This window comes from Equus asinus, chromosome 1, assembly GCF_041296235.1.
Source record: "Equus asinus isolate D_3611 breed Donkey chromosome 1, EquAss-T2T_v2, whole genome shotgun sequence".
In the NCBI taxonomy this organism is placed as follows: domain Eukaryota; kingdom Metazoa; phylum Chordata; class Mammalia; order Perissodactyla; family Equidae; genus Equus; species Equus asinus.
This window is the reverse complement of record NC_091790.1, coordinates 23948733-23967764: the sequence shown is the minus strand read 5'-3', so window position 1 is coordinate 23967764 and position 19032 is coordinate 23948733. Positions and strand designations below refer to the sequence as shown.

Genomic DNA, 19032 nt, shown 5'->3' with positions numbered 1-19032 from the left:
ACAGGGGCTTCCCCGGAGGCAGGACTCCTGTTTGCATAATGACTGTTTGTGTTGACTGACTCAGAGAGATTATTTCCTGGTGGAGTTGTGTAAGCTGTGCCTGTCACCACACATCTGCTCTTGTGGCATCGAAAGCAGCCTTAGTCTAAGGAAGCAGAGGTCGTCGGTGTATCACGTGCAGACGTTCCATTCCAGGTGACCCACCTGGTCTTCTTTACGAGGTTATAAAATCATGACTGTTTTTATGATCAATTGTACATGTATGTGGTATTCGTTTTGGGAGTCCAGCTTTCTAACAGTTTTTAAATAGAAGACTAAACCTCAAAAAAGCACATAGGAGTGGGCTCCTGAGCAAAAATAGGAAGGAAAAATACCTTTTGGCCATGAGAGGAATTGTTTCAAATAGCTGGGGTCGTGCTGTGTCTTGTAAGTTTAATTTTGTAAGTCAAAGTGGTGCTCGCGTTTGTTTTGATGCCAAATGGTAGGGACTGGTTTGCACGTGTCAGGTTGAATAGAGCCAATTCAGCGTGTCGTCAAAGGAGGACTTTTCAGTGACTGTAGTTTCCAGAAGAAAAGTTGTCATCCCATATGGTACCCTGGCAGTTCTCCAAGGTGAGGCTGTGTGGGATATTTTTATACCTGTGATTGTTCATCTGTTGCTATAAACAGTGTGACCAGGGTGAAACTTAGAAGGGAAAAAACCCAGATCCTTATTGCAACAATAAAAACACCATCTGTAAACAGGATTAATCTGCCCTTAGAGGGTTTTTTCCCCCTTGAACTGCTTTAGTATATTTAGAATGGATTTATGTAAAATTAGTTCTTCTTTTTTTTAATGCCTCGCTTAGGGAACTGTTTTATTTTATTTTTTTGTTTTTTTAAAGATTGGCCCTGAGCTAACATCTGTTGCCTATCTTTTTTTTTCTTCTTCTCCCCAGTTTACCCAGTACATAGTTGTACATTCTAGTTGTGAGTGCTTCTGGTTGTGCTATGTGGGACGCTGCCTCAGCATGGCCTCATGAGCGATGCCATGTCCACACCTGGGATTCGAACCAGCGAAACCCTGGGCCGCCAAAGCAGAGCGTGCGAACTTAACCACTGGGCCACAGGGCCAGCCCCTGTAATTAATTCTTATTCACTTCTGAGTAAAATTAAACCATCTTTGAATAAGGTGTGTAACTTTATCTGCATCCTATATAATAAAAATATTTCAATTTAGTTTTGATATTTTATCAAAATCTTTCCCAGACGCACAGAAGTCATCTCCATTTTATAGAAAAAAAGACTAAACCACAGAAACAAAAGAACATTTCTTTCGGTTCTGTTGTGATCTCAGGATTTCAGTTTCTGATGCTGAGTGTTAAACAGTAGGGCGTCAGGCCTTTCATTCTGTGGGCCTGTCGTGTCTTCGTGCCAAGAAGCCTGCACATAATTTCAGAAGGAAGAGAGAGTACATTACGTATAGGATGCCATTTATCAGTTGCATTGTTCCCAAACGTTGCTAAAAGCTATGGGAGATGTCCCTGGAATTCTGTGATGCTCGTTTGTCTGGTGAGTGGATTTCCCCGGCCGCATTGTTCTCCCCGTGTGCTCATGACAGTCTGGCTTCCCGCAGGTGGGCTGGGTAATAGATTAGAGCTTTGTTTCCATCTCAGGAGGGTGACGTGGAGACCGTGCCAACATCACACGGAAGTAAACAGCAGGCGGAAAGATGTCCTGTGTCCAACTTTCCTCGCTGACAATGAGCTGGACTTCCTACGGAAATTGGGGAAATACTTGGTTTTCTTAAATACTTCAAACAATAGATAAATATATAAAACCACATATGCTGCTTTGCAAAGCGCAAATGCTCCATCTGTTGAGTCAGAATGTCTGCCAGGGAGCCTGGGCCCGTGCGTTGTTTCAACGTTCCACAGGCAACGGTGACACTGTCTGTGATGATGAACTTCGCTTTAAGTAGATTTAGTTCACAATAATGTGTGACTGTCTTCCCCGTGTGGCCGTGTCCTCACTTGTAGACGCTTCTGTAATTCTTGTCTGGTTATGCTGTGTGGTTAATACAGCTGACTGTATCAGTTGTGCGTGTTCTTACTTTATAGAAAGTGAAACAAGACATAAAGGAGCTGCGTTCCTCTTCCCTGGACCTCCTGAGAGACTGCCAGGGCCAGCAGCAGGACTGTGGCTCAGAGATCATGACGGCCGTCCAGGGCACACAGCGGCACCACGAGGCTGTGCTGGGTAAGCCGGGCCCCCGACCCAAAACCAGCCCGTCTGCGTTGCAGGAAGACCCCTGCAGCTCTGTTCAGACACACGGCTGTCTAGAATTTGTTTCCATTCCTTGGGCTTCTTGCTGGCGACTAATTCAACAGGCAAGAATAAATCCCCAGGAACTCACCAATGTCTTGAAGTGTCACCACTCCCAGGGCCGCCTCCTGCCCTCCCCGCATCCCCGCCCCTCAGGGAGATGTCCCTGTTCTCTGGGGGACCTCAGAGGACTTTCCTGACCCTGACGCTGTGGCTGAGCTGGCACCTGTGCCCCTGCTGAGCCTCCTGTGTCGGGTTTCCCTACAGCCTGCTGTCAGGTTTGGTTCTGTCACCAACTCTTTCTTCATTTCTGAGAATTCCCCGCAGTTTGCTCGTATTTGGTTATGATGGGCTTGTTATCTTAAACTGCCACACGTCAAGCCCGCAGAAGGTGCTGGTGGTGGTTTTAACCCCCACCCCGGCCAGCACCGGGTGAATCCATCCCATCCTCGCTGCCGGGGTCTGGTGCCCACTCCGTCCCCACCACGGAGCAGTCACAAGGATGGGGACGTGGTGAATTTTTCATTCTGCTGTTATTCCAAAGTACACGTGTGCAAACCTTAAAAATCACACTATTCTGTTAGGGCTGACATTTAATTTAAAGAACTTGAGTACCAAGGGTCTCGTTTTGTCTCTTCATTACACTCAGTTCCATGACTTCCCCAAGGGGTCACAGGCGTTTGCGCCTGTGTGTGCATGTGGATGTGGATGGGCGTGTGCATGTGGTTATGTGTGCACATGTGTGCATGTGGATGGGTGTGTGTGCCTCTGGGTGGGCGTGTGCATACGTGTGTGTGCATGTGGTTATGTGTGCACATGTGTGCATGTGGATGGGTGTGTGTGCCTCTGGGTGGGCGTGTGCATACGTGTGTGTGCATGTGGTTATGTGTGCACATGTGTGCATGTGGATGGGTGTGTGTGCCTCTGGGTGGGCGTGTGCATACGTGTGTGTGCATGTGGTTATGTGCGCACATGTGTGCATGTGGATGGGTGTGTGTGCCTCTGGGTGGGCGTGTGCATACGTGTGTGTGCATGTGGTATGTGTGCACATGTGTGCATGTGGATGGGTGTGTGTGCCTCTGGGTGGGCGTGTGCATACGTGTGTGTGCATGTGGTTATGTGCGCACATGTGTGCATGTGGATGGGTGTGTGTGCCTCTGGGTGGGCGTGTGCATGCATGTGGTTATGTGTGCACATGTGTGCATGTGGATGGGTGTGTGTGCCTCTGGGTGGGCGTGTGCATACGTGTGTGTGCATGTGGTTATGTGCGCACATGTGTGCATGTGGATGGGTGTGTGTGCCTCTGGGTGGGCGTGTGCATACGTGTGTGTGCATGTGGTTATGTGTGCACATGTGTGCATGTGGATGGGTGTGTGTGCCTCTGGGTGGGCGTGTGCATACGTGTGTGTGCATGTGGTTATGTGTGCACATGTGTGCATGTGGATGGGTGTGTGTGCCTCTGGGTGGGCGTGTGCATACGTGTGTGTGCATGTGGTTATGTGCGCACATGTGTGCATGTGGATGGGTGTGTGTGCCTCTGGGTGGGCGTGTGCATACGTGTGTGTGCATGTGGTATGTGTGCACATGTGTGCATGTGGATGGGTGTGTGTGCCTCTGGGTGGGCGTGTGCATACGTGTGTGTGCATGTGGTTATGTGCGCACATGTGTGCATGTGGATGGGTGTGTGCCTCTGGGTGGGCGTGTGCATACGTGTGTGTGCATGTGGTTATGTGTGCACATGTGTGCATGTGGATGGGTGTGTGCCCCTCTGTGTGCATGAGTGTGCATGTGGATGGGTGTGTATATGTATATGTATGCCTGTGTGGTCTCCTAAGTTGTGTGCTCCAGCAAAAGGGACAATAGTGTCATTTTATGAAAACTAGTGTACCTAGGCTTTGGAGAAGTGAGGGTTTCACAGAGGAGTGGAAGGGAGGAGAGGGGAGCAGCCATGCCCCTCAGGGAGTGTTGGCCAAATGACGACCCAGCCGCTAGTCGACTCCCCACTGCAGGTGCCGCACGCACACCCGCTCTGGGAGTCGGCCGGGAAGCGGAATTTGCCCGCACCTCACACGGGCAGTCCTGCTGCCACCGGACTGAGCCTGGCATCCAGGTGTCCCGCAGGCGGGCTCGGCCGGGACCTCACGGAGGCCCTGGTGCTTTTCTGTCCAGTCCCTGTCGATCCTTCAGCATCATTGCAGCAGAGGGTCCTTGTGCTCATCTGACAGCTAAGGACGTGGCAGCCCACAGATGCCACTAAGACTTGATAGGGCCAGAAGTCAAGCCCAGAGTACTTCTGGTACTGGGCTCTCGGCAGAAACCTGCAGGCAAGGAGACGTTTTGGTGGCCATGTGAATGATTTGATGAGAGCCACCGAATGGTTACGTTTCAGCCCACAGGCGGCCGTGGCCCGAGACCACTGCATGAGCTGTGCTAGGGATCAGCGTCCACGGTCAGGGCACAGCCCCCCGAAAGGGCAGAAACACACCCCCAGCCCCACAAACCACCCTGGCTGACCCAACTGTTTTTAAAAAGCTCCTGGACTTGGAGGCAGTGATTGGAAGTCATCTGATGGCTCCGTGTCCTGTCAGAGCTCATTGTGACTTTGGGTAAAATTGTCCTTTCAGCATGGCAGTCCAAGGCGGGGTACCTGGAGCAGTCCTTACGGGAGATAACCGAGCGATATCAACTGGAGAAGCAGAAGCGGAAACAGCTCCACAACCGTCTGGTGGTGAGTGTCACTCGTGGGAAGTGCATCACGTCCTCGCCTGGCGGTTCAGAGGAAGGTGCTCCGGGGAGAGACATGAGTGAGGCCGTCCAGCACGTGCAGAAGCCTTAGTGGGGACGCACGGGGGTGGGAGGGATGGCCAGAGGCTGGTGTGGCCAGAGAGGGCTGAGAGGTGGGAGCTGAGCACAGCCGGGCACAGCGCCAGGACACAAGAGGCCCGGAGGACGCGAGGGAGTGAGATGACGTGACTGCTCCGTCAGAGGCAAAGATGGGTAAGAAGTGGATTGCCACCTGCAGGTCCTGGCAAGAGGGGACGATGACCCGGGCCAGGCTGGTGGCATGCAGGGGCAGGATGTGATCAGACAGCCCCCGGGGACCTCCTGACAGGACATCTGAGCTATGGTGTGAGGTGCAAGGAAGAGAGAAGTGGGAAGGGCAGGGTGAGGGGGCATGCACAGAGACGGAGAGTTCCACTGTAATTCGAGACCCCCCCTGGGTGGTGTGGAAGACCCTGTGCTTCCTCCCCTGCCAGCACTAGTCAGCCACCTTTCTTCCTGTCCATTAACATGGTTCTTAGATTCGCTTTCTTTCTTTTTTTTTGTGAGGAAGATTGGCCCTGAGCTAGCATCTGTTGCCAATCTTCCTCTTTCTTTTTTTTTTCACTTGAGGAAGATTGTCGCTGAGCTAACATGTGTGCCAGTCTTCCTCTACTTTATGTGGGACGCTGCAACAGTGTGGCTTGATGAGCGGTGCTAGGTCTGCGCCCAGGATCCGAACCTGCGAACCCTGGGCCGCCGAAGCGGAGCATATGAACTTAACCACTCGGCCACCGGGCCGGCCTCCTGCTCACTTTCTTAAAAGGCGTGAGGTCTGAGATCCTGTGAAGTTTAAAGTTCAGACTCAGGTTTCCGTTTTCCAACATGAGGATGCCAAAGTCACTGATTTATCTGATGAACCTTGCTTCTGGTTGTACCTCGGCCGGTCTCTCCGAACCCCATTTACCTGGAGCCCCAGAAACCTGCTTTTCCTGAGCTTCTCTCCCGTCCCTGTGCTGGCAGGTCCATTCGCCATTGGACGCGTGTGCAAATAGCTCTCACTTAAAGGCATCTTGCTGGGGCTCTACACACGGACGCTGGAGCACGTGGGCTGAGTGCTTGCTGTGAACCGGCACTGTTGTAAACACTTGGTGCATTTTCTTACCGTCTTCACACTGGTGCTGCCTGTCTGAACGGCTGGGAGGACCAGCTGAGGGACGAGGGTGTGCCTCGCACTCCAGAAGTCCCTCAGTAAGGGCAGGGTTTATCATCTGGTGTCTGAAAGGAGGCAGATGGACCGTCCCGGGAAGGAACCGAGTCCAGGATGGACTGATGGCCTGTGGGAGGTCCTGCGTGTTCTCAGTGAACCTGGGTCTCCCAGACTGCACACAAAACGTACAAACGGGACTGTCGACCTCACTTCCGCGGGATCCCAGGGACCCAAGACGCCTTAAGAGCCTGTAAATAAATCAGTGTGAATCATTTATTCGGTTTTCAAAAAGTAGAAGGAGCTGTATTTCACCGCTCGTTGAATCACCTTGCCGTAAATCAAGGGCGAGATTTCAGAATGGATGACTAAAAGGGTGGTTTCTGAGCTCTGAAAGGAGAAAGGAGTTGCTCTCTGGAAACAGCAGGCGTTTATGAGAATAGCAACATCCTCATTTCCTTCTCAGGCATCAAGTCAAAGAATTAGGATAATGCAGAGTATCTGGTCTTCAGCCAGGCGTTTGGAAAAGTGTTACATGAAATATTTATGGACAGAATGTCACTACGAGAGCTGGATGCCAGCTCTCACAGGCAAAGTGCCGCTCCGTCTTCGGTGCACATCTGTGGAGGGAGGGGGAAACGAGGGGCAGGCTGTCCTTTCCTACAAGGAGCCCCGTCTCCTGGGCCAGCAATCCGTGCATGGAGAAAACCAGCAAGAGGCTTCTGGCGACGTCCTCTGGGCTCTGCCCCTGCCTCTCCGGATCCTAATTCTTATGAGTGTCTTGATGGAGATAAAAAGGCATATTGATCATATTTGAGGATACGAATTTGAAAAGGGTTGATCGCAAATATATCGATTAGGAAAGAGTATCCCCAAATATCTCAACAGGCTGGAGCAATGGGCTCAGCCTGACTTGCACACAAAATGCCGAGGACACAGGTATAGGATGGAGGAAATGAGGCTTACGACAGGTGCCCGGAGGTGGTGCTGGAGGACGCCCAGGAGGAGCCACAGTCAGATTTTAAGCAGAAATGAAATGCTGGAGTTGACGTCATCTTCATCACTGTTGTCGTGATTGCTGTTATTATTAGGGGACCCTCCTGCCAGCCTGATGCAAACCTCGGACGACAGGTTCAGTGTGGGGTCATTGTCCTGTGCTGTGACGGTGGCTGTCCCTTCTGTGCGAGGACGTCATTCCACTCCACAGAGGTAGTCGTCTCTTGGGTCTCCTGACATCACCTCTTGCCCACTTCCTCTCAATTTTTCTCTCCTTGTCCGACTCTGTCCTTTTACCCAAGTCTGTCTTCTGTCGCGTGATTCGGTCCGGTCTTCCCTTCACAGCCCACGTCTTCTCCCATGGAACTCTGGACCCCTAGCTGGGGTAGTTTCGGCTTCTGGTAGATCTGCGTCCAGGCTGACGTTGCTCATGTTCCCCAAGGATGTTTCTGTGGTCCGAGGAACTGAGGAGGAGCTGACGGCTCCCCTAGGGCGGGTCCAGAATTCCCGGGGCGCCAGTGCCCTTGGGTTTTCATTGGAAATCCCAAGCACGGTATAGGTCACTGTGTCAGTGGCTGCTGAGGAAGTCGCAGGTTTGCCCAGCTGCGCTGACGGAAGAATGTCAGAACCTCCGAGAAACAGTGAGCCTCCTGCTCTGTGCGTTCCCCATGCCGAGGGATGGGCTTCTCATTCTGGACACACTTCAGGAGGGGTGAAAACAGAGCAGACTGACTGTAACCATTTGGGGACAGTGGTGGACACCACCGTAACAATGAGCGCTGGTGGGAGTAGGTGGAGGAGGTGATTTCTGGGGGTCACAGGAATGGAGGTTGAGCTCTGACCAGCTGGCGCGTGGAAGAGAAATAGACGCTTCATTATGGTCCCAAAGTTACAACAGGGCCAGTGGGTAAAAGATGTCAGCAGAGAGCCGGACAGAATCGTGTAGTATCGAATCAGAGCTCACCCAGGAGACGGTCAATTCCTTCTTGTTAGAGGCATCCAGCGCAGCCAGCAGAAACCTAACCCTTGCTCACGTGGCTAAGCTAAACCCCAACTGTTTTGACACGTATTCATGAAATAATGTAAATCTTAGGTTTGTTAGTTTCCGTCCTCCTACCCAGGAAGGCTGTGGACTTATCATTGTACTATGTCGCAGTTCAGTTGATTCTTATTATTTGTTTTCATCTCTGTGACATCACCTCATGTCACTACTGACGTGAACCCTTTGGTGGGTCCAGATTGTGAGCGAGGAGCCAAATTTCAGAAACTTCTTCTAAAGCGCCTAAAAGATTGAGCCCAGGATGCCATCAAAAGGCATTTTCTTGAGACTTGTGACCGAGTGATCATCATTTGCCAAGTGAACAAATTGAAGTATGAATTTTAAAAAGCTTGAGATAACTCCGACCGCTCACCACCCATTGGGGATTTTTCCAAAAGTCAAGGTGGAATGTTCCCCAGCGTGCGTTCTCGGAGGAGAGTTCAGCAGCTCAGCCTGGCCCCTACGCTCACAGGAACAACCTCCTATCGTTGCAGGAGCTGAAAGGGAATATCAGAGTTCACTGCCGGATTCGTCCTGCGCTGCCTTTCGATAAGGAATCTGAAGATCCCCTTTCACAGAACAGGTAATTAGCTTGTGCTGTGTGTGTGTGTGTATTTTAAGGGGCAAGAAAAAAAAGAAGTGGCACCAATTTTCCATGCTTCCTATTTTCTTAGCTCCGGTCCCAAAGCAGATGCTCCCATGCTGGGTGAGGCTTCTTTTCTCAGGGTGCAGCTGCCTTGCTAATAATCACGGTTAGCAGACCCTCTGGAATGTGGCTGGAATGTGGCCTGACGATCTGGCCAAGCAAGATAGTCCTCAGAGGGGTTCTGCTGCCCGAGGGGTCAGCTGCGTCCAGCGATGTGCAGGGCCAAGCTCCCGCTGGTCCTTTCTCTTTATGTTACTACATCCATCCGAGGGCGGCATCCTTCTTTCTTTACTCCAGAGACCCTCAGAGGTGCAGGGAGGTAGTTAGTGTTGACTCAGCTGGTGTTTCTGCCTTAGAGGAAGTTTTGATGGTGATAACGAATAACACAGAATTATCTGAAATCCACTCGCTGGGATGTTTGCTTGAAAACCACGCTCAGCATGACTTGGTCTTCTTTACCCGGGGAAGCAAATCCCGCATGGAAATCTCAGCCCTGATGGCATTAATAACCAATTCTATGCCCTCCTGCCTGTTCCATGTCCTCACCTCCCGGGGGTTGCCCTCCTTCCATCAGTGGGTCCGCTCATTGCTGCTTCTGTCATTGTGCTCACGTCGCTGTCCACACCTTGGGGTCCTCCCCTCATCTTGTCCAAAACTGACTGCTTTAAGGCCTCGATCAGATCTCACCTACATTTATATTACACGGTTTCACACTTGACTTTAGAAGGTCTTTAGGAAGCCCTTGGTCAGTCGATAGTGTGAAACTAACGATTTCTATCTTTTTGATGGTGATTGAAATTCTTTTTCGTCGAGTCCTTTCTCTGGTACGTTAGTACTTACTGTCCTTTGTTGACTGGTAGCCATTTGCCGTGTGTAAAAGGACTTGAAAACAGGGTCCCTCAAGCACCACAGGGTAATACAGCAATACTCCTAAAATGTGGTGTTTCCACGAAGCCGCTTTTCAAATGGCATTTACGATTGCTTTTATCACCTTCTTAATCTACTCCTGCACTGCCTGCCCGCTAAGGTAGCTGCCAGCCACATTAATTTCATGTAAATGAATGAAGATTAAATAAACTTGGAATCGTGGTTGCTCATTGCATTAGCCGCATTTCAAGTGCTTGGACCCTTTAGACACAACGTTCCCATCGTCACAGCAGGTTCTGTTGGACCATGCTGCCCTGGGCTGTGTGACCTCACAGAAGTGCACAGAGGCTTCGTAAACTTTCGTTTATCCTCTTCTATCGTTTACGTTCATTTGATTTTTGTTTGAAACGTGTTGCGTTTCTCCGCATTCATGATTGCCTCCAAATACCCAAATCCTTGCAGGCAGAGGGCTGGGTAACTTTTCTCCAATGTCCATCATCCCCATGATTCTAACCAGGGTGCACCTGTGGGAGATGGTTAAATATAAACGTGAAGATCACTCCCATGCCAGGCAAGTGGGGAATATGAAAATGTGAAAGATACAGCAGAGGTAAAGGAGGAAGGATTTCAAGAGAAAATGAAAGGGAGGGAGGAGAGATGAAAATAAGAAGAGGACTGAAGAATGGAGACATGGATACAAAGAAAGGTTAGGAAACAAAAGAGGGGGGAGGAGGGAAATCCAAAAGCTGGGGAAATAGAGGCAAGTGGAGAGAGCCAGAAAATAAAAAAAGAAACGAGGGCATAGCAAAAATACAAATAGTGAAGAGTTTGGGTATTAGGAGTTTGGAAAAAACTTCCATCGTGATGTGTATTTTAAATGCTGTTTCATCCCCGCAGCTCCGTGTCGGCAGAAGTGGCCCACGCAGTCGATGACGTGAGTGAAGTTTCCTGACAGTCGTATTTGAGCGGCTTTCTACCCGATGGGCCACATATTCCCCAGCTATTTCCACCACTGAGAGGAATTCAGAGATTGAGTGAATAGAGAACACTGTCCTTCTTTATGGCATGCTTTCTTGGTTTGCAAAGATTGTTTTTGTTCTCAATTTCCTTCTGAACGTGAAATTAATGCAGCATTGGATGCACTTTCCATATATGACACAATAAGGCTCCCAATTTGTAGATTACGTGAGGAAACTCACTTCCGTTGATTTTCCAGCCCCCAAATCAATCAGTGCACATAGGAATGAGTCCAAAATTTGGAGCATAAGAAAAGAAATACAAGTATAAAACCAGTGAAGTATGAACTTTAAATTTTTAAATTTAAGACAGACGTATCTACTGTGAAGTCATGATTTTGTTTTCTCTTTAAAACCCTCATATTCGTTGGCTTTATCTAACGAAAAGATCTAGAAGTATCAGTGAGAACTCCAGCATCCAGACCGGGCCCCTAAATACTAGAGAGTGGGTTCCTTCCATGGGCAGAAGTGTAAGTGGATGAGCTGGGATACGGGCTGTGCCAGACGGGGCGGGGGCGGTCCCAGACAATGGCTCGTGTCCACAGAACACAGATCCACTCATGTAGGATGGACTGATGGAGCTTAAGAAAGGGCGGAAGCACACTGAGATAAAGACTTATGTCAAACCCTTCAGTTCACAATTATTCTTATTATTTTTAAATCGCATCGATCGCCTTTGGAGAGCACTGGAGCATCAGTCCACGATTCTACAAAGTGATAAAGAGAAGGAACTCAGCACTTACGGTGCTCTTCCTGTATGAAATGCGTTTCAGGGTAATGAATAGTTGAGGAGGAGAAGGTTTTCTTTATAGGTGATTCTAGCTAATAAATTCAGAGTAGATAATAAAATTAGAAAACACTGTTAGAAATCCTAATGGCTCTAGGCAACGGTCATCAGTGGTCCTGGCCTGTTGGGCGTTGACGGTGTCTTTACAATGGAAGGTTCTGGAACCCCTCTGACGCCCGTAAGCACTCGAAGTTTCACTGAAAGAAACAATCAGCCAAATCGGAAAGTGGGACATTTCACAGAGCAAATGATGAGATTTCTCAGACGAATCAATCACGTTACTAGAAGGGGGCGAGGGTCCCGGAGAAAAACGACTCATGAGGCGGACGACACAGCAGGGGGTCCCTGTTTTCACCTGGACTTGAACAAGCCAACTGTAAAGACATTTTGGGGACAACCAGGGAAATCAGAATATGTATCAGGTGACATTAACTTTATAAAGTGAGATTAATGGCATGGTGGTTATGTTAAAAAAAAGTCCTTATCAGTTAATATACAGACTGAAATCAAATGATATATTGTCTGATAATTAATGTAAAATATGCTAGAGAAACGGGAGGTGGTTGAGCAGGACTAGAGATAAAACAAGCTTGGCCGAATGTTAAAAATGCTGACCAAGGGCTTGTTATACCATTTTCTCCATTTTTGTATATGTTTGAAAGTCTCCATAAATAAAAGTTTAAAGATATGTTGGGCATATACTTCCTTCTACCTCATTAAGACTGCCACAAATGAATTTAGAAAGCGTATGAAATGCTGAACTTTTGGTTCATATTGATCGTTTTGAGTCTAAGCAGAAAGTCCCAGGCCACCCAGATTACAATGACTGTTTTGAAGGTGTTTCTATGCCGTATTGATTACTCTGTCTCATTCATTTTTCCAAAGGCCTGTTATCTAAATCGGTCTTATTGTGGTGACCTGTCATAAGCTTTAGAACTCTTTTTAAAGTTGTTTCAGTTAATGGTTGACGGCTTGCTTTTTTACAAAGAAGCCAAGAAAATTGTTATAGCTGTATTAGAAAAATTCCTTTGTAAGCCAGCCCCAATGCCCTTGGGGGTGAGTTCAGCGTGTCCTGCTTCGGTGGCCTGGGCCTGGTTCCTGGGCACAGACCTAACCACTCGCCTGTCAGCGGCCATGCTGTGGCAGTGGCTCACATACAAAAAGAGGAAGATTGGCAACAGATGTTAGCTCATGGCAATCTTCCTCAGCAAAAAAAAAAAAAAAGTTCCTTTGACAGTCTCTAGAAATAAGCACTTCAAAAATTCCTTGTTGTTAAGTATTTTTCTTCTATCATTTCATGCACTGTCTGTTGTCTTGAACACTGGCGTTACTGAGTCAAGCAAAAGGAGACCAGTTCAATCCTCATTATTAGGAATTTGAGTTAAAAGGAGCTCTCATGATCATCTTATTAATCCTGTTGTTTTGTGGGTAAAGACACTGAGTGTTTGTGGTCAGGTAATTGCCTTTTCTAGACTTTACAAGGTCTGTGGGCATCCTGGCTGACTTCCAGACGTTTTTTCAGTGGGAAGACATCCTGAGCTGAGGCCTGGCCACCAGCGTGAGGTGAAGGCTCATTATTATTACCGTTATTCTTTGTTACTATGTTCACCCTCTCCAGTGCCTGTCGAAATCCCACTGGATCTTCAAATTCAGAAATTTGAGGATTTTTACATATTTTACCCACCAAGATAAAATTTCTTTTGATCGGGACATTTTGGATTATCTTTAAAAAAAATCGGTAGACTGCAAGCTGTTTTTAATTTCATAGACCTGTTTGTTAAAGGACTTCGTATCATTCAATCTGTGGAAAAAGCTAACGATCAGTTTTGTGCCATTGTAACTCTTGGCTCCCACCTTGTGTTTTTATTTCCGAAAGTCTGAACAGAGTTTGAGTTCGTGCTGGATGTGTAACTCGGCGTTTCCTTTCGATTTGCAGTCTGATTCAACATTTAATAGCTTTGGATTCAACCTGTAACTAAAATCAATCTCAGATGGGGCGTCTGGCTACTGCCCTGGTTCTTGGCGTCTCCAGAGCTATTTATTTTCATTTCTCATTTGATTTACATCTGCTTGTTTGATAATCAGATGTGGAAGAACAGATTTCTGGCTCAGCCGAACTCTCTTTGGAGATCCCTGGTTCTCCCTTGTTTTCCATTCTTATTAAACTGCTCAGTGTGACAGTTACTGACTTGAATTTCTACACATTGCTAACAAAGGCTTTGGGGCAAGTGATCCTTACGACAAATATCCGTAGTCGAGGTCAACCATATTTTTATAGAGGTGCTTGACAGAGATTGATGGATTTGGCACACCTAAGCGAACTTTTCAATGATCAAAGTTTTGGACGGTCCTTAACAAGTGACTTGTTCCTTAACTCAGGTTCACCTGGCCCCAACCACAGTCAAGACCGCTGGCATCCACCTTGGGCTTGTATAGAAGCAGAGCCTGCAGGCACATCCTGGATGCTTTGTGGCTGTCCTGTTGGAAAGTTCCCAGCTGTGTTGGGAGAAGGGGCAGCTGTCATACAGATTGGAGCTCCCGCATGTGCATCTCAAGTCCAGACATCGTCTCTCTCTGAGTTTCAGACCTGCAAATCCAACTACCTATTGGACATTTGGGGATGGCTCAAGCGGAAAACATCCCAAGCTGAGTTCTTGATTTTCCCTTTAGATGGACTCTTCTTGGTTTCCCCGTCTCACCGAGTGGTGATTCCATCCGCCTAGTTTCTAACACTGGAAACTTGGGGGTCACGTGATGACTACTTGCCTTACCTAATCCTTCGTCGTGTCCTGTCGGTTCTGCGGGAAAAGTCTTCCTTGAGTCTAGTTTACTCCACTTACCTGGAGTTGCAGTCGGGGCCACGCTCCTCTCCCTGGACTACCTGTGGCCTGCAGCTGACCTTCACCCCGAACCTGCCCGTTTAAGCGATCCTTGAAAATGCACTGGGATCAGACTGCCTCCTTGCTTGCACCTCTTCCATGGACCCAAAAGGAGCTAAGAGAAAATGCTAAGCCCTTGCCTCTGACCTCTGTCTGCCTCTCCCTCTGTACCACTCGCGCTTCATGCATTGCCCTCCAGCTATATGGGCCTGAACACCACAGGCCCTTTGTGGCCTCTGCCACCCAGCACATGCTCTGCCCTCTGTCGAGAGCACCCTCCCGCCCTCCACCTGGCTGCCCTACCCATCCTCAGTTCTCATTCTAGGTGTCGCTGTCTAGATGAGGCCTTTCTTGGTGTCCCCCGTCTAAATTAGCCCACTCTCTCATGCAGTCTCGTTGCATCTATATTTTTCTTTAAGGTTTTGGGTGACTTAAGGTTTTGGGTTTTGGTATTTAATGTAATTCTCCGTCAGCTGACTTGTGAGATTGTCACCCGACCGTAAGCTTCATCTGGGTAGGCTCGTGTCCCTTTTCTTCACCACAAGACTCAGTTCAGGGTCTCTCCCTATGTATCTGTCAGGTGAGTGAGTAAACAGATGAATCACACTCTTCTGGTTCATTCCACGACTCAGGCGTTCCTTATCCAGGCTGACAGACAAACTACGTGGAAACCAGAAGACCTGGATCGAGGCTAAATGTGTGACCTTGTCATGTTGCTTAACACCTTGGGCCGGAGCCCTTTAAAGATTCACTCTGTCCTGCTGTAAAACCCCAGATCTAAAAGGGGCTTTTCTAGGGGCCGGCCAAGTGGCATAGTTGTTAAGTTCGTGTGCTCTGCTTTGGCGGCCCGGGGTTCGCAGGTTCAGATCCTGGGCGCGGACCTAGACACCACGCGTCAGGCCATGCTGTGGCAGCGTCCCACACAGAGAAACTAGAATGACATACAACTGGGATAGACAACTATGTCCTGAGGCTTTGGGGAGAAACAAAGAAAGAGGAAGATTGCAACAGATGTTAGCTCAGGGCCAATCTTCCTCCCCCCTAAAAAATAATAAAAATAAAAGAGACTTTTCCAGGATCAAGATTTACTTTCCCAAATATGAACCAACTTTGAAGAAAGGAAAATTGTTTTAATACCAAGTGTGACTGTCACAGGCTTGTGGTCAGAGACAGACTTTTGGATTTTTTTTGAGGAGTTATGAGGATTTAAGGAAGAAATGGTGTTTCATTTTCCATCAGTTTTCTTCAAACTGATTCTGTATATTTTACGTTTTCTTCTCCCTCTAATCAGTTATTTCCTATCTTTAAATCGGATTAACAGAAGAACTTGTCCCTTGTCATCTATCTTCAAAATGCACGCTGTTCCCGGAAAGGACATTGCTACTCTTTCAGAGACACGATCATTGTGGCCAAGTGACCCACACAGTACATATGCTGTGGGCTGTTTTTTGTATTAATTGTTTCAGAAAATGATCCTCTTTCACAAAATGCCTCCAGCAATATCTTTTCTTTCACTGTAGTAAAGTTCCTAATTTTTTCTTGTTTTGTGAGTAGTTAATTTAATGCAAATTTTAGATCCGTAGACTCAATGAATTATGCAACTGTAAGGTACCTTTAGAAACAGGCTTTGCTACCAACGCATTTTACAGATGGCAGAAAATGCAAGTTTAAGAAGATAAACGGCTTGCCCGAGGTCCCATAGCTGAGGGCAGCGGAATCAGAATTAGTAAGTAGGTTTGATACTAGTTCTAAAGAAAGCTGTGGCTGTTTCTTTCCCGAAGATCTTGAAGAGCCATGGAGCCTGCAAACACCGGTGGCCCTGGGGGCTCAGACTAGGTCCCGTGTCTACCGAGGCCGAAATGACACCGCAGGCGAGCATGGAGGCCACTTAGCTGGCTCGGCTGGTGTCTTGTCCCCTCTCCGCCACTGTGGAAATCTACCAGCCTCTGTCTCCTTACCTTGTAATATATATGCGCGTGTGCACATGCTGCAGGGAGAGTGGACATTCCCACTGACAGTGTTCCTGGTCTCAGAGCAGGTGGCAGGAAGTCCAGAGTTGTAGGAAAGCTTTGCCCAGGCTCCCCGATCGTCACTGTGCACCGTGACAGTGGAAGGGACCAGGAGCCACGTGATAATGTTTATTAGTAACACACAAGAATAATAAGGAATATATTCCTCCAGCTGCTTTAAAAAATACCTCCAGTGGGGCATGAGCATTGTCCTTTGTGTCCCCATTAGTTTAGTAGCAAGACGGGATAAGTTAATACTGTACGTGAGGACGATTCCACCAAAGCTGCTGTCTAACAGCCACCTGTGAGTACGACGTGTGGCGTGCTTGAGCTCACCTTCTCCGTTACCATCCGCCTACACCAGGCGTCTGTTTTCTTAAGTCATCATAAAAAATGTATTCCACACCATTTGGCGCTGGCCGTCGGGCGCTCTGTGCGAGGTCTGCATCTCACAGTCGAGCCAGACTCGGGGAGCAGCAGGTGGATCTGGGCAGGGAAGGGCGGGTATCACTTTCCAGGAGCTGAGGAGAAACACAGGGATGGGACATGAACGGGGCTCCCTGCGGAGCTGCATGTGGGAACAGCTGCCGGGGGCGGGGCGGGGTGGGGGGGGGAGGTAAGAAAAATCAGGACATGTTAAGCTGGGATCAACAGGCCTCGTCTTCCCGATGACAAGAACCAGTGAATGAAATATGATGCCTCTTAGGGGCGATTTTACAACCGAAAGGGGCAGCTTTGAACTTATTAGAGGAAGCGAGGTGTGAACCGCCTCCAGCCGCAGACTCAGCGTCTTTTAGGGCTGAGAGGGCACCGATGAAAGAAGAGAAACACCCAGCAGTTAGTCCATCGCCCTTGGGGATACAGAGCACAGACCAGAAACTGGGCTTCCCGGAAGGTTTAACATTTGTGAGATGTATAGAAAAACTCCTGCAACCCATCAGGAAGATGCAAGGGCTGTGGGCGGGCGGTTCCTAATGCCCAGCTGGGCCCTTCCTGTCTCCCCACCTTCCCTCTGCCCTCTCTCAGCCGTGGCCACAGGTCCTGCTTCAAATGTGGCCGCTGTGTGGCTGCCCCCTCATGCACACACAGAAGGGGTCCCTGCCTCTGCTGCTGGTCCCCTGCATATCCATCTGCAGTCAGGTGCCTATTGAATGCCCACCGTGGGAATGGGACAATGAATAGGACGTGGACCCTGTTCCGGGCTTCCTGGTCTTACCTGGAGGAAGGTGTGTGCTTTTGCTAAGATTCCTTTTCCTCATCTGTGGAATGGGGAAGTAACCTCCACCCACCTTGTTGGAATCACTGGTTTTATTTCTTTATAGTTTACTGCCCAAGTGCACCTCCCTAAACACTCCATTTTAGTCTTGCCCACTTTTAATTGGATGTCTTTCTTTTAAAATCTTTAGGGGGAACTACCCTTTCTTTTCCTTACAATAATCTGTTGAACAACCAGGGTCCACGGTGCAGGCGAGTTTCCCAGTGTCTGATGTCCTTGGTGCAGCTCGTCGTGTCCCCTGTCCTCTGTACGTCCTGCAGAGCAGCAGGTGGACCCAGAGGCCTGGCCAGACCCGGGGTTGGAGCCCTGAGGCGGGAAGGTGTCGAGTTCTTATTGGGATGGGAGCAACAGAGATGCTCTCTAACTTCATCGGGGGTGCAAAGCTGTGATCATCCAGCTCTGCCACTTCTGCCTTTATTCCTGGAAACTTCTAGAGAGGCTTTTCCTATACACTTGTTATCCCCAGTGTGGTCCATGGAGGAACGGTGGGGCAAAGGCTCTACTCCACCCTTTTCCCTTTATTTATCAGCTTTCCAATAGTGAGGTGGTCGCCTGGCGTCCTGCAGAGGCCACCGTGCAGTTTGTGAAGTGTCGTCGTGAACTCGTGGACTAAAGCACAGTGATGGATGTTTTAACGCGTTGCAGTCGAGTCCTTGCTGACGCTGGGTTGTTCCACCTCCATCACGCTGTCGCTGTCTCCCATGCTCGTCCCCAGTGTCAGCAAGGGCCTGGACCCTCCTGATCTGGGTCCATCCCACACTTCCCCACCCCCTCACGTTTTGCTGTTCACGGGGAAACCTCTGGCTTGATTTTATAGTCATTGTCCATGGGTTTTGGTTTTGCTATCTGGTTGTTCTGTCTGATTTACGTGATTCAAAATCTATGCCTGCATATTTATTTTAATAATATACAAACTTTTATAAATCCATCCCCAGTGTGGAAACTGGGACATTGGCAACAACTTACCTCTCCTGCGTGGTCCCCCCTCCCATCCTGCTGCCCTCTTCTAAGGGCATCGCTGTTTGGAATCTCATGTTGATGACATCTTGCATTGAATATAGATGCAGATATTAATAACACATAAGTCATGCAATGTTTATAAATACTTATAAAATTATAAATTATTTATAAATACTTATGTAAGTTATACTTACAAATAGCACTGCATAAATTAGGAATATTTATATGTATATAAATCTCCTATTTGTATTTGCTCTTAAAAAGCCATTGGTTAGTTTTACTTGTA

At 48.5% G+C, this 19032-nt stretch overlaps 1 protein-coding gene across 3 annotated transcripts in view; it reads left to right on the top strand.

The window, feature by feature from the left end:
* Nucleotides 1-19032, top strand: part of KIF25 (kinesin family member 25) — a 55236-nt gene that overhangs the window by 10219 nt on the left and 25985 nt on the right. For 2 of the 3 annotated variants that reach the window (XM_070515645.1, XM_070515618.1), the window contains 4 exons: nucleotides 2100-2238; nucleotides 4929-5032; nucleotides 8801-8889; nucleotides 10717-10753. In XM_070515645.1, coding sequence (XP_070371746.1) covers nucleotides 2100-2238; nucleotides 4929-5032; nucleotides 8801-8889; nucleotides 10717-10753 — 369 coding nt within the window. Of the gene's footprint in view, nucleotides 1-9; nucleotides 1931-2099; nucleotides 2239-4928; nucleotides 5033-8800; nucleotides 8890-10716; nucleotides 10754-19032 lie in introns of those variants that run through there. The other variant, XM_070515687.1, reaches the window with a different exon arrangement.